The following is a 14,948-nucleotide window of genomic DNA, read 5'->3' as shown; positions in this document are numbered from 1 at the left end:
TGCCTCAAGTTTCTAAAGCTTATAAGGTAGCAACCCACAGACCATCAGCCATGCAGATCTCAAAAAAAAAAAAAAAAAAAAAAAAAAAAAAAAAGATGAAACGTTTGCTACTTTCGGCAATTTCTCTGACTTCATATGCTGAAGGCCTACAATATCTGGTCTAAGGGATATTTTATAAAACACGCATTTCCATGCCAAACAACTTTGTAGCACATATTTACTTAAGAAATCAAAGTTTTCAAAACTTGGAAATGCCACTACAGTAACCCAACACATTGCATGTGAGTCACCGAAGGTGACAAAGAATTTCAGCAAACAGAAAATACAAACTTTACTCTTTGTGTAGTGTAGGAAATTTTATGCAAGTTCTTTTCTCTTGTGCTAATAACTTTAAATAAAAAAAAGTCTTCGATAACATGACCATTCTAGACAACTACAAATATGCTGTGCTCCTACGTCGTGTGCTTTGCCCTGGATAAGTGGCTCTATTGTGTGCAGTTAACCCAAGAAGGGCAATAATTCAAACTATTTATCTTCAGAAAACAACGATTGTATTTTACAATATTCTCCTACTGATCCTGTGGGGGAGTCAGCCTAGAAGTCGAACACTGATACACATTTTTCATTTTATTCTCGTTTCTTGTTAGCCACATTTTTAAATGTTAAAAATTCCCTCTCGGCCGAAGAACAAGTAACCCTACATGAACAAGTCTCAAGGTTTTCACATCACTGATTCTAAGAAAGACAAACAAACACAGACTCAAAGGAACAAAATGTAATTTAGCTGTCTTTAAACAAATTTCAATGTGTTTGGATTTATGCCTGAAACTAGCACATACCATTTCATCTTTAGAATTTCTATGAAAATTTCTATATAACTATCTCAGGGTGATAGGTACAATTTCCTCCTGAAGGAATGTGGCTCATGGATAACAGACGAAAAACAGACTCTTTGTTCGTTCCATTTTTCATACGATGTATTAGATAATAAATATAATTATATTCTCTACCAAAAGTAGCAAGCTGAACCTTTGTACTCCAGATGCTGTTTCAAGTCCACTAGTGTAAATGTATGCAAAAAAAAATGTTTATTTCAAAATATAAACATACATTATACATAGCAAAACTTATATTTGTGCACACATGTACAGTATATATTATTTATATATAAAACCACCATATAGATGTATCTACGTATGGTGGTTTTCTACATATTTACATACACATGCATACATCAACCCATATAAACACACACACCCTACAAATTCACACCCCATTTAAGCTTACGTATGCTCCACTATGCACGCTCTGAGAAGCTTAGGTCAATTTCATATAAATTCCGCACACTAAGCACTAAGTTCACTTAGCTGATAAATCTGTGCAGAGTAAGGGTCATAAATATCTTCACTCAGGTATACCCACATTACCGTGGGAGAGGCTCTCTATAAACAGATCATCTGACACTGATACTGAAGGGAAGCTGGCACAATCCTATAAATAAAGTTGCATGCAAAAGGACTGCTTAAATGTTTAACAGTATAACCACAGAGACAGAGCTGATATTAGCAGTCTAACAGGAAAGCTAAAGAGAAAAAACAAAGTCACTTCTTCTCATCTTGATACACTGCTTAAACAGTCCAGACTAAACAGTGACTTTGGGACAAAATAGGTACCTGCCAGGCACCACCTACTTACTTTACAGACCCAAGGAAACTTGGAAATAGCGTGAGATTTCACTGAGATCTCACACTATTAACGGTATTGTCTCCTGCTTAACTGTGATAAGCAAATCAATCTTTCCCATAAGATCATGAGCAAGCAGTGCTTCAAGTAAGTTCAAGGAAAGGAAAAAAAAATCACGAATCTCTAACACACAGAAAGAGTTACCTCATAAAAAATACGTGGTATCTAGAAGTGTTTTTCTTTTTAAGAAGGCCCTCTCTTCCAATTTTCCCTTTCTTTGAGTCACTTTCTTCTCACCAGCCTTGCAAAAGCAGTAATTTGAGCTCTGAGAAACTGTGCCTAGAAGAAAGTTCCTCGTTCAGGTGTGTTCCATAGAAAAACAGCTAAATGATTTTCTCTTTTTTATTGTCAGTACACAAATAAAAATGTCGAACGCGTTAATGTCAGTACTTACTCAGATAAGCCTGACTCTTGGAGGAAAAGCCAATGCATTTAGTTTTCTTTAAACAATACTACATTGTTAGGAAATTAGGAAATTGTTAGGAAGTATGAAAGATTAGACTCAAGCTTACTGTAAGTCCATGAAATGAATAAACCACTCAAGCACAAATACATAAACAATGCATGCAACAATCTTGATATGTTTTCATTATTGCTAGCATAGTAACAAGCGAATGGCAAAATATTAACAGCATTTAAGTTGTGCCTGAGGTATATGACCAAGCAACAAGTTCTGGCCTAGCTCTAAAAGCAAACATGGTGGTGTTAAAAAAAAAAAAAAAAAAAAGTATGTTGTTCTTCAGAATTTAATTTAGCAAAGCAGGTAACCAACCACCTCAACCAGCAACTGACACATAAAATTTAAAAGTTAAGATGTGTATTGTGTACTTTTTTTGAATATATGTAATTAGTTGCTCTTCAAAATAGGGAAAATTGACTTTTTAGTGAAGTTCAGGGGACGGGCTCTCTACAAACAAACCTAAAACTTTTAAAAATAAAATATCCTGTTTGGATTTATTTTACAGTAGTGAAAACAAAGAGGAGGAACAAAACAAACAAACAAACAAAAAAAACACAACACACTTTTTCCATTGTAACTATCCAGGATATCTAGCTTTCGGTTGGTCGGGGGCTTTTTGGTTTTGTTTTCTTTTGTAACACTTCCTTCGGTCCCTCGCATGAAGAGAGTAAAACTTCAACGCGCATCGCGCCTGTTAACACAGAGAAGCGGGGAACGCCCGAGGCCAGCGGAGGCTCGGGGCAGATGCCAGCCTCCGGCCCAGAGAAGCAGCACCAAGTGCCTGCCTCCCTCCCTGCCTCCGCTCCCCGCCTCCCCCGGAGCGACCCCTCCGCAGTGTGGCGCGCCCCGGCCTCCCGCGGCGCGGCGGCCACCTGCCAGCACCGGGCTCCCCGCGGCGCCGGCCTCTACCGGAGACCCCGGCCCCGTCCCGCTGCTGCCCCCGCCCGGAGCGGGGAGCGGCGCGCGGGGCTGCTCGCCGCTCTGGACGCTAGGCTGGTTTTTCCTTGTTGGGGTTGGGTTGTTGTTTTCTCTTTCTTTCTTTCTCTCTTTCTGTTTTTTATTTATTTATTTTTTTTAATTTGAGTGGAAAGTTTCCTCTTCCAGCAGAGGCTGGGACGAGGCGCAAGGCGCCCTCGCGGCTGACAGGTTTGTGCCCCCCCCCCGCCCCCGGCGGGGGGCTGTTGTGAGCCGCAGCCCCGAGCGCGGCGACAAGCGGCGCCACCGACACGGGCGCCGAGCATCCCGCCCGGCACCGGGGGCCGAGGGGGCAGAGCGGGGGCCGGGCATGGAGCCGGGCAGGCGGCGGCGGCGGAGGAGGAGGAGGAGACGCCGAGAAGTTGCCGCGAGTGCCCCGGAGCCGAGCCCAGCCCCGCCGGCAGACGAAAGTTCGCAGCCACCAGCGGCGCCCGGGGGATGGCGGGCGGGAGCTCCCCTCGGGGCTCTCTCCTTACCTTCTGGTCGACGATGGAGCAAGCCATTTCCCGGACGTGGGCGAGGCTGAAGTCGCCCGAGGAGTCCTGCAGCAGCAGCACCGGCTCCCGACTCAGCCCGATCTGGAGGTGGAAGGCGACGCCACCGCCGCCGGCAGCAGCAGCCCCCGGCGGCGGCAGCGGGCTGGGCGGCCGGAGCAGCGGAGGGGCGCTCATCGGGAACTGCCCGCCGGAGGAGCCGGAGATGGAGCTGGAGGAGCCCGAGGAAGGAGGGCAGAGAGGCGGGCGCCGCGGCGAAAACTTTGGCGGCCGCCCCGGAGGCGCCGCTCGAGTTCCCCCGCGAAGTTTCAGGGAAGTCCCCGCCGCCTTGCCGCTCCTGGGCGAAAATGGCGGGGGGTGGGGGGCGGGGGGCCGGAGAGGATGCAGACAGGAAAAGGCGGCGAGAGAGGCGCGCAGGGCGAGGGGGGAGCCGGGCCCAGCGCCGCCACCGCCGCCGAGCTGGTGCCGCCGCTCCGGCTGCTGGCGCTGTGCGCGGCGCGGGGGCGGGACGGGCCGCGCCCTCCGCCGGGACGGGCAGAGCCGAGCCGGGACGGGGCGAGCCCGGCCCCGCCGCCACCACACGGCGGCCGCGTCCCGACAGGCAGCGGGCCCCGCTCCGCAGCCCCCGCCGGCAGCCGGCGAGTGCCCCCGCGTCGCTTCGGCCCCCCGAGCCCGGGCTCTCCGCCCGCCCCCGACAGTGGGGAGCGTCCCCTGCCCCGCTCGCCCCTTCGGATAAAAGCTTAAAGCCGCCCGAGGAGCCCCTCGGGGCTTCCCCCGGCGTGGAGGCAGCACGGGGGCTCTGGGGGCAGGACGGGGGCAGGATCGGGGCAGCAGAGCCCCCACAGGGCAGGAAGGGGGGACGAATTGCCCCCTCTCTTCCTTGACATCGCTCCCAGGTTCAGCTGCTGTCAGGGCTGAGGAGCTCCCTGACACCACAACCCGGGACGAGTCCTTCCTTCAGCCTTCACAGTAAGTCCCATCCGTTTGCAGAAGTAGTACGGGTGTCAGGCAACATTTAATCTTAAAAAAGTATCCCTAAACTCTTGGAAGTCAGTTGTCTATGGGAACATGAGCTGTAAATATTTTAGGTACCAAAGGAGAAACTACAGCTATTCATATGACACCTGTAAGGATGGCTGTGCCGACCGAAGGAAGGTCTGAAGGTCACAGGGGTTGATGGAATTTACCACCTGTTTCTTTTCAAACTGCTTTTCTGACCAAATGTACAGCTGCAACGTTTTTTTCATTTTGATTAGCTGTTTTTAGGACACGTTTTACTGTAGTCAGCTTATTTCCCAGCTGGCATTTGCACAGACAATACCTTACCGTCAATATTTTTGAATCCGTTTATCCTTCAGCAAATTTTCTTATTAAAATTGTTGCATTTTAATCTGTATCCTCTGCAAACTACCAAACCTGACGAAAACGTCAGCACTCTAGATTAAGATGATTACTACTTCCACTTAGTGACTTTTTCTTGTCACGTCAGGAGTTATAATCATCTTCAACCATATCCTTTGGCATTGCTGTTGAAAACCATACTTAACATTGCTGTTGCCTGGAGTATTCCTGTAGCATTGGATCAGTTTCAGTGCAGTACTGTACCCCAGCTGTGCTGTTGACCGTTGTGACAGACTGTTTCCTAAGAGTTTTCCATGTACTGGCCATTTTCATGCTTGGATGTTTTGGGGTTTATACTCATTTATACTCTCATGTCAAAGACTGCTGAGGCATTTTGACTACAGTAAGCTTCCCATTACCCCATATCCCAGCCAGCTATCCTATACAGAAGTAGCGCAGGAGGACTGTGAGATTCTTGTGTAAATCTATAGCAGGAAGAGTGTGTGAGGTCAGAATGCTATCCCCAAATGACTGTCAGAAGTTCAAATGCAAACGTAAGGCCAGAGCCATACCAGGTGGCTGGTGTGCAATTTTTCCTGAGCACTTTAGTTCCCACTTCGCAGTCCACTTCTCCACTGTTGAAAGCAGCATACTCAAAGATCCCACAGCATTGCTTCATTGTCCAGGTGATCCTTGAAGGCAGTGAAGTGTCGTAAGTGTCATCAACTACTACTATCAGAGTGCCTCTTCCTTACAGCTCACTGTGGAGAAAGCAGACATGGCTCTCTGATGGCAATAGGGGTGGTAAGTTGTCTGCCTCTCTCCTGGCCTTGCCATATTTAATTATGGGGTCACCTAACTGAGCATTTCACAACGTGAGTCACATGATGGCATCTGCTTTCAAAGGAAAGAGTAGAAAAATGACAGCTGTACATGCACTTAGCTACTGTGCACAGCTTTTCTGCACCTCTTAAAATAACTACAGAGGAGAGGTAGTATAGTGCTGAACATCAGCCAGAGTGGGCAAGTCAACAGCATCATAACTAACATCAGAAAATCATTACAAAGTAGAAATGCTGTGAATTATATGCCCATATTTTTATTATCCATGTGAAATCTAGCAATATAGCTCTTTGGTCACTACCCACAGATCCACGTCCTCTGTGCAGACATGGTTGTGAGGTTTTCTTCAAAAGGAAAGATCATGGTGTTTGTTGAAAGTTTCAGGTTGCTGACTTGCTTGATTGGTATATCTGCCCTGTTGAGTACACCTTTGTAATCAGAGTAGAAGAGGGCAGGACTTATTCTACACTGTCAGCCAGTCATATTCAAATACTATTTATAAAGGGATTTAGTGAAATCACATGACATGATCCTGAGTACAACCTGGCCTGTTGTACTGACTGAAATGTCATCTATTTCACGCGCTTTCCAGATGGGAGAATTATTGCACTGGTGCTAGGGGAGGGGAAAGACCATCCACAACAGTCTGTTCTCTTCCCTGTGACCTGATGCTGTGTGCACACCTGGTTGACACAATCTGTACAGGCAAAAAACTCTGGATGTTTAGATTTCACTGTGCTTGTACCAATCAACTTATCAGGATGTGAACTTACAAGGGAAAAAAAAGTTTGCGTCACATGGCTACACAGTTTGTGCATCTAGCTACACACAGGAAGAGGTGTAGAAAAGATTGTCGCTGTAAAATCAAATTATGAAAACCTTCCCCAGCTGCCCCCAAGGTACAGAGTACAGTACCTGTTTGTAGCATATGCTCGACAAGATGTCAGTGTTTGAAATAGGATTGCTTTTATTGGACGTGTGTATCGCACAAATACCAAAATAGGATTTAATTCCAAACTGTTTAATACTACTTCTAATTACTCTGAATTACTACAGTGTGAAGGGTGGATAGTGATCTTTGTATATCCACATAAACTGTATACTTGACCCCCCACTTACATCCCTTTCTTCAACTGTCTTCTTTTCTTTCAGCATTGTATAGACAGAATTCTGTTCTATTCTTTGGGAATAAGAATCATCCCCTTTTTTTGCTTTTCTTTATCTGTGATGTAACTGGTCTGTATCTGTGATGTAACTTTTTGAACAGTGAGATATCTGTTTATCTTTCTGTTTATCTATCTTTCTTAACACAATTATTTGGTGCATATGTTTTAATTTTTACAGCTTTTTAAAAATCTGAACCCAAACACCTAGGAAAGAATAATGCAGGATATGCCTCTGAAGAATAAGGCAGCTTCTTTGACATAGACAATGTTCTTGTTCAGGTCAAAATAGTTGACCTAAAATTAAGTCCTGATGTATTTACACAGTTGATTACTATCAGATGATTACTACTGACATTGTTAGACAAATTGTAGAATATGATATCCAGCTCTGGGATCAGTATTTTGGAAATATGTTCCTTGACAGTACATTCAATAGTATAGCGCATCTTGTCAAGGAGAAAAAAAGCAGAGCTAAAGCAGAAAATGAAGTAAAAGAAGCAATCTCTAGATGCTGGATGGAAAGTGAGATGGGAAATAAAGCTCAAATTTTAACTGTCAGAATGAATAAGTGAAGGAAGTGACAAATATTCTATTTTAATATTTTCAAATTCAGACTGAGAGTTTACTCAAGCACAAGCTTTTGGGCTCAGTACACTGGTAACTTTTTTGTTTTACAAGATCAGAGTGGAAGATAGTGGCCTTTGGCCTTCTGTTATGTTCTTAATAACATCCAAAAAAGGCAGTCAGGTTTTGTTTCCTGTGACAGCACACATGAATTCAAAGATGTAGAGATAGTCATCTTTCTTCCTCTCTTAAAATAAGTGTATCTTTTCTACCTCAGAAGGAAGGCACCATCTGTCCAGGAAGAAAGTGAGCTAGCATAAACCCTTTGTTCCTTACGTCACTTCCACTTGTTTGGCCCTGCTGTACTCCATCAGCTGTCCCAGGCTGAGCAGGAGCTCTCCTTTTATCTTCAAAAGCTTACCTCCTCAACCTGCAACAACAGATCTAATGTTAAAGGGAACAAAGACTTTTTTTTTGGCTGAATCAGACTGATCCCACTTTCACATTCTACCACTGCCATGTTTCTGTTTCCAGGCCTTCCTTCATCTCACATATTCGTGGACCACACGCCTCTGGGCTTACAGCTTTGATCAGACATCCTGCTGCTATATTTTTCCATCAGTCCAGCTTCTTGACATATTGACTTGCATCGAGAGGGTGGTCTATTAGAAGCTCAACATCTGTCCATGCTAAGTAATTGTTTTATTCCTATTTCTGCATGTCTGCAGTTGATTATTGCTGCACAAACATTCTACACTGCATGTATCTGTGTAGAAGCCCATCACATTTTTCCAGGCCATTACAATAATTTGTCAAGTTCATTCAACTTTGAATCACAAGTGCTTCTGCAGCATTTGCAGTCTGTCTGCTTTCTTTATAATCCATGACTTTAATGGAGTTCATTATTCAGGTCATAAGTAAGGGATTGAATAAACCTTTATGAAAGACAGATTCCTGTGGAAATCCATTGACCATATCTTTCATTTTGACACAATCATACTCTTTGGGTGCTATTATCCAACCAAGGAAGAGAGAGAAAAACAGACTGCTACATACAATGACATGAAATTTGGGAAGAAGTGTGGAGACTGTGGTGGAAGATAAAAAGACATGAGAGTTGGAAAGGCAAATGTCACTGGATCTGGGATCATTATCATGTTAGGGGCTGAACTGATACATAGAGCTGATACCTGAAATAGTGGCCAAAATGGTTTTATAAATAAGCTCATGGGTATTCATTGGATGAGAAGAAGCAGAAGTTAGCTGTAGAACTAGAACCTTCTGATAAGCCATTTATTTCCAAGAGAAGATTATAGCATTTTAAGATCTGTATGGTTGATGTGAAAATTGTCGGTAAATCTCTCAAATTAATTTTCATTTAGGCTTGGTTGTTTGGTTGAGTTGCTTTTTTTTTTTAAAAAAAATGTTTCCAATTGGTGAAATTGCTTCAGCATTTCTAAAAGGAAAATCTTGAAGTATTATCCTCCATGTCTTTCTGCTAAATGTTTTAGATAATTAGGAAAAAACATTTAAAATACTTTAAATCAAAACTCAAATTTTCAAGATCTAAGCCAATTCAGCTTAGATTTTTTTTTTTTTTTAAGGTATCATAAAAAAAAATCAGATTTTTGAATTTTGGAGTATCTTGGACACAGAAGTTAAATCTATCTGATTTCGGCAGACAGCACTGTTTTCTGGCTATGCAAACTTATCTCTGGGCAAACTAACCATGGAAATACAAGGTAAGTTAATGTTAAAATAGGGTCTGAAAGACTGCAGTATAAAGCTCTCATGCCAAACTTCCACATACTCTGTTTCTTTTGCTTCAGCAAAAAAGTGTGCTGATTTTTTGCTGTTTTCTTTTTCTTTTTTTCCCTATGATCCGAACTGACCTAACCATACTTGAAAGATTCCATGATAGAACAGGCTCCATTTATCCCAGAGTATTCCTTGAGGATGTTTGTTATGGCTCGATGATAGAATAACTGATGCATTCAGATAAATATGAGTACATTGGCTTTGCTTGCGCATATTTGTGCAAATTGTCCTCACTAGCTCGCTGGTTCTTAGGAGCCCAGTACTTCTGGAACAAAGCAGACATTGCTGCGTAAAACTGCTCTCTCAGAGATATGCTTCCAGTTCCGAGGACACTGAAACTGCCATTGTTCCTTAAATGAAGACACAAGATAGATTTTATTCAGATTTTTTTTATTACTACTTCCTATGATTTCTGAACAGTGCATTCTATGTGAAGGACACTTTTTTGTCACTTAAATAGTGACAAAATACTGACTGTTTCACTAAGCAGTCTTCTGGATGTCACTGCAATGTATTGTTCAACAGCATTTTGGGCTGCAGTGACCTGAAATTTCTAGGTCTGAAAGTGAGACTTTGTAATAGTACATAACAGCTGCTTCCTTTTCAAAAATGATTATATGATATTCACAATTTAGCTGGGGATAATGTTTGGTGTATTTTGATAATTTACTTTTTAACTGCACTGATAATTCTGTTAGGAAAATATGTATGTTATTGAAAACCAGTTGTATCATATTTTAATTAAATGTGTTTTTTATTATAACAAAGTTCTTGAAGTACTGTTCATTTATTAATACATGCAAACATAACCAATTTACCAAACTTTGTTCTTTTACACATCAGCAACCTGTTATATTGTTACTTAACACTAATATTTTTTGTGGCTGCAGTCCAGGCCTTTGTGTCATTTCCACTGACACTGGCGGTTCAGTAAATAACCCAGATACTGGGAATGCAAGTACTGTCCTTGCAGAATCAGGTATGTACATTGTAATTTGTGCATGATGTTGACCTGTAGGAATGGTTGTCATGCTATTTCTGTGAACAGATAGAGTACAAAGGAAGAGGTATAAGCTGCCAGCTGTCTATCAACAGTTCTCATCAATGCTTATGGGACATGTCAAAGTAGAGGACATGCAGTGTGGCCAAGGATGGCAGATTCTTACTTATGATCTAAACCATGTCTGATAGCATGGAAAGGGTACAGTTTTATAGGCAAATTTAAAATTGAGATAGAAATTTATCTAGGAGCTAGATAACTCAAAAATGACTACTGACTTTCTGCTCTGGTGTTTACAAAGATGCTAACTGAGCTTTGTCAGACTGGTTAGTCCCACTGCAACTAATATTACCATAATTTTATGTGGTTTGTTGTTTTTATCCACAAAATTTAGTGTACAATGTAATTTGAATAAATTAAACTATAGTTAACGTAATGATTGCTGCATGAATACTAGGACTATGGCCAGGTACCGGTAATATCTGGGTAGAATTATTGAGACAAAAGCTATAAAACAGTTGATAAACAGTGTTCCTCTATTCTTTTGTGTGGTTTTCCCTACTTGTAATGATTTAATGAGATAAGAGAGTAGGAACAGGGATCCCATAGGAACAGGGATCAATAGATTTCTTACCTAAATTGCCATTGATCTTTTAATGTTTATTGGAGTTGGTTACCGCTGCTGCTTTGGTTTCACTGCATGAAACTGAAAAGTGAGAGCTAAGAATAGCATTGGGGGGAACCTAATATTTTACACCAGAGGGCAGAGGTTAAAGGAAGGGAATGGTGCAGGGGAACCCAAGGAGCCTGCGGGAGAGAGAAGGGTAAAAATAAAGAGAGGGAAGATTCATAGGAAAGGAGAAGAGAGGAAAGGGTTTCCTATTCATTACTGGGAGTAATTGCATGTCACAATTTTTTACTTGAAAATGTTTGGATCTTAAAATTTAGCCTTAACTCATCATTTCAGCAGGTTGGGTTTTCAAACAATTAGAACTGTACTCTCCTTTCATTTACAATCACTTCCTGCACATAAAAAAATAATTAATTGCTCCATATTTCTTTCAGTAATAAAAGCAAGTACCTTTCATTTAAATTACAATTTGGTCTTAACCCAGAAAAAAAGAAGTGAAACATTTCCTTGCCATAGTAGACAAACATCTCAACATGAAGCCCTGTACAATGTGCAGCTTTGTCATCCCTGATGATATAAACAAGGAAATTGTAAGACAGAGTAGGAAGACATTTTAAAGAGATTAACTGTGTTTGATTCTACTTAAATTTAATGGATCTTGACACAATGAAGCATGCAAAGAGAATCTTAAAAATAACTTCATTAGAATAATGTTTTTCAGGGATATAAGAGAATATAAAAATGTGAGATTAGACAAAAACAGATAGACAAACAGGAGAACATAATTATAAGTAATCTGCTCTTGATCATGCTACATATTGTTAAGAGTAAATGATTTTTAGGAAAACAAAATGACAAAAAACTGAAATTTGAAATTAAACAAAGAAAAGAGGTACATTTTTTCATCTTGTCTCTTGGAATGTTTCAAAGAAAGTTCAGTGATTCATATGTGGCTATCTTCCAACCTCAGGTGGATGACTTTCTCAAAGATGTACATTTTGCACTACAGTATTAGGTTCAGCATATCAGGTAACATTCTGGGTCTATGTTGTAAAGATAGGATAATATACTTCTCTCTGAAAGCTCTATTTTACAGGTCTATAAGGCAGATTTGTTAATTATATCTTAATTATCTCATTTCTTAATTATATCTTATCAACCATTTTCTACTAACTTCTGAACTTGTAAAGAAAACTAGACAATTTTAAATTGTCTTGTTTGCATCAAACTATTGGAAATGTATATCTTTCTAGCCACCCATAGCCTATTTTGTTTCTTAAATGCTATGTATAAATATGTGTATTTTAATATTCCAAGTGTTGAGCCCAGTCCTTTAATTTGCTTTGTATGGGTAGCAAGAGAAGCAAAGAGTTTCACTGGATTCTTTGTGAGCACAAATAGCACAATATCATATGGGTTGACAATGCTTTGAGGATCACAACTTTGAGTGAAGGATGCAAAAAAGGAGTCTCAGAGAATGAAGATTTTTCGAAGTAATCTTAAAGAGAGACAGAGTAAAAAGTTTAATCTGAATCTGATTCCAAGAGGTGCTTTCTAAGGGTCACATAAATCATTTGTCACCCACATTTCGAGAAGTATTTTATGACACCTACATGTTTTCCAGAAAGAGAAATCCTAAAGTGACACTCACCAGCTGTAACATGCATTGATGAAAAATGTCGTGCACAGCCATGTATCTGATGCCATCACATCTCTCAAACCTCTGGTGTTCATCAGTGACCAACTCCAGCTGTATGCTGTATTCACTCCCCTACATTCCTTCCTTTCCTTCACTTTTTCCTAATATTTGTACCAGTGTTGATAGGGTATCCACAGCCTCTGCACCACAGAGACAGAGAAGAGCAGAATAAGACCGGCCATTGCTAGGCTATAAAATATACTCCAAGCTACAGAGATGCCATTGCCAAGTGAATCGAGGCAAGAGTACCATTTTGAGTATGCAGTCTATCCTCAAAGGCAAATTTGCTCTGTGTTCTTCATGTAACAGTTGCTGAAATAACTTCAATCTTCACCTAGAGGTTCATCAAATAAGGCAAAGAAGGTGAGATTGGTGAGATTCTGTGGAATACGGGGGCGCATATATACAGAAAAAGCAATGACAAAGCTTTAGCTCCTGATCCAGGCTGCTCTATTCTTACTTCTAGAGGATATCACCCTGAATTAGGCAGTTACCTTTCCACAGGTTGTAGGAGCTAGAACTTAGTGTGTGAATGTCTATGGACAATCAGAAAATATGGTCTTCAGGCTGACTAATGTCACTTGATAGTTTAATCACATCTATGTAAGAAGATGTTAGAGATGAAGAAAAGGTTGCTATACATTTCACTTTAGGATCTTACATTTCATTGTTCAATTTTAACTTGATTCTGAAAAATTTTGGTTTAAAAATTCTCCTTAGTGACTTAAAAAAAAAAAAAGAAAAAAAAACTACCACCAGCCAACAGATGAGAACTGATAGTGCACCTGAATCAACAAGTGCATGACTGTAAATACAGTTCTCTAATACTAAAGACACAATGAAGTACTGCTGCACTTTCAGAGAGTTGATGCTATGATCAAGAGGGGCCTGTTGCATTGACACAAGAAAATACCGTTTATTAAATGTTATTTGTTTCAAAGGGCAAACTGTAACCAATTTGGGGGTATACATCACAAAGAAAGACTTAGTTTATTCCTATATCACTGATCCTGACTAATGAGACACTACACATTTTTAAACGCTACACATTTTTTAAATATTTTTTGTCCCCTCGTCATCGCACTGTTTTCATATTGTGATTATGGCTCAGAGTAAGGACATTTTAACATTTATAAATTTTATTTTTTTTTAAATTCACTTTTCTTTATGCTCTTCTGGCCTACTTTGAAGGCAAATCTTTACTAAGGACAAAAGTCAGTGGACGTTCTCTGCCTACACTGCAGATATCAGAGTAGCAATGTGTTTTAGATTTTTTTTTAATTGTTCATGCCATGCTATCTGAATACCTCACTGTTTTCTAATTATTTTTTTTTATGACAGCTTTGTAGAACAGAACAGAACTATTAAAGGTCACAGAATGAAGCACAACTGTAATTCACAATACTTTGTGAAAACAAAGATGCGTGGCCTTGCTATAAAACAGTACAAATGTAATCTTTGTACTTCACAGTTAGCCTGCTGCATGGACAAATTAATTTATTTAAAGTTTATTTCATACCAGCACACTATGCTTTACAGTTGAGACAGTTTCTCATAAATTACAGAACACATTTAATAGAGCAGGGAATTGAATTAAGGTGTCCCCGGTACCATATTAATTCAGTCATCACTTGCCCCCACCTGCCTCCAGCCAAGAAAGAATAGGTATGCTCTTCTCTGAGGATGAAACTGTGCATGTCTCTGTGTGTGCATGTGCACACAAATGTTGGTGGAAAAATCCAGGTGCTTCTTTCAGTTCAGACTTGAACACAAATCATTGTGGAGAGCTCTTTATAGACATCCAGATAATTACGTTCCAAGTCTTTCCTAAATCTAATTTGTTGGAAGAAATTTGATGAAATAATATTTTTATGGAATTTCATATATTCTTCTCTTAAGACACTGAGAAGTGAAAGTCCTCACAGATACAGAAAAGAGCAGGCATTTATGTAGAGCTTGACTCATTAAAATCCTAGGTGGTCTTGTGTGGCTGGTCTATATTAATTGCAGCAATGACAGTTGGGGTCAGGGGATCATGGAACAGCCGGTCTGTATTACTTTGACCTAATCTCAGGTGATATGGTCTAGGAAATAGTTAATTGCATTTATCAGCACTCCAGTGAGTCACATCTTTAATATTAGGGTGATCGATCTTTATACTTTGTAGATCCTTGCACCTGGTCCTCATTGTATTCTTCCTTCTTGGTATTTGCT

At 40.9% G+C, this 14,948-nt stretch overlaps 1 protein-coding gene and 1 long non-coding RNA gene across 3 annotated transcripts in view; one reads left to right on the top strand and one right to left on the bottom strand.

The window, feature by feature from the left end:
* Positions 1-4,102, bottom strand: part of PRKD1 (protein kinase D1) — a 127,911-nt gene extending 123,809 nt beyond the window's left edge. Inside the window, exon 1 of one of the 2 annotated variants that reach the window (XM_084287293.1) lies at positions 3,655-4,102. In XM_084287293.1, the coding sequence (XP_084143419.1) occupies positions 3,655-3,849 (195 nt within the window). In that variant the 5' untranslated portion in view covers positions 3,850-4,102. The remainder of the gene's footprint in view (positions 1-3,654) is intronic. The other variant, XM_084287292.1, reaches the window with a different exon arrangement.
* Positions 4,103-9,238: 5,136 nt separating this feature from the next.
* LOC311209717 overlaps positions 9,239-14,948 on the top strand; it is a 43,924-nt gene continuing 38,214 nt past the window's right edge. The window contains exons 1-2 of the long non-coding RNA XR_014618452.1: positions 9,239-9,328; positions 10,295-10,383. This is a non-coding gene — a long non-coding RNA (uncharacterized lncRNA). The remainder of the gene's footprint in view (positions 9,329-10,294; positions 10,384-14,948) is intronic.

Source organism: Netta rufina (assembly GCF_964035555.1).
Source record: "Netta rufina genome assembly, chromosome: 5".
In the NCBI taxonomy this organism is placed as follows: Eukaryota; Metazoa; Chordata; class Aves; order Anseriformes; family Anatidae; genus Netta; species Netta rufina.
This window is presented reverse-complemented; position numbering and strand designations above follow the sequence as displayed.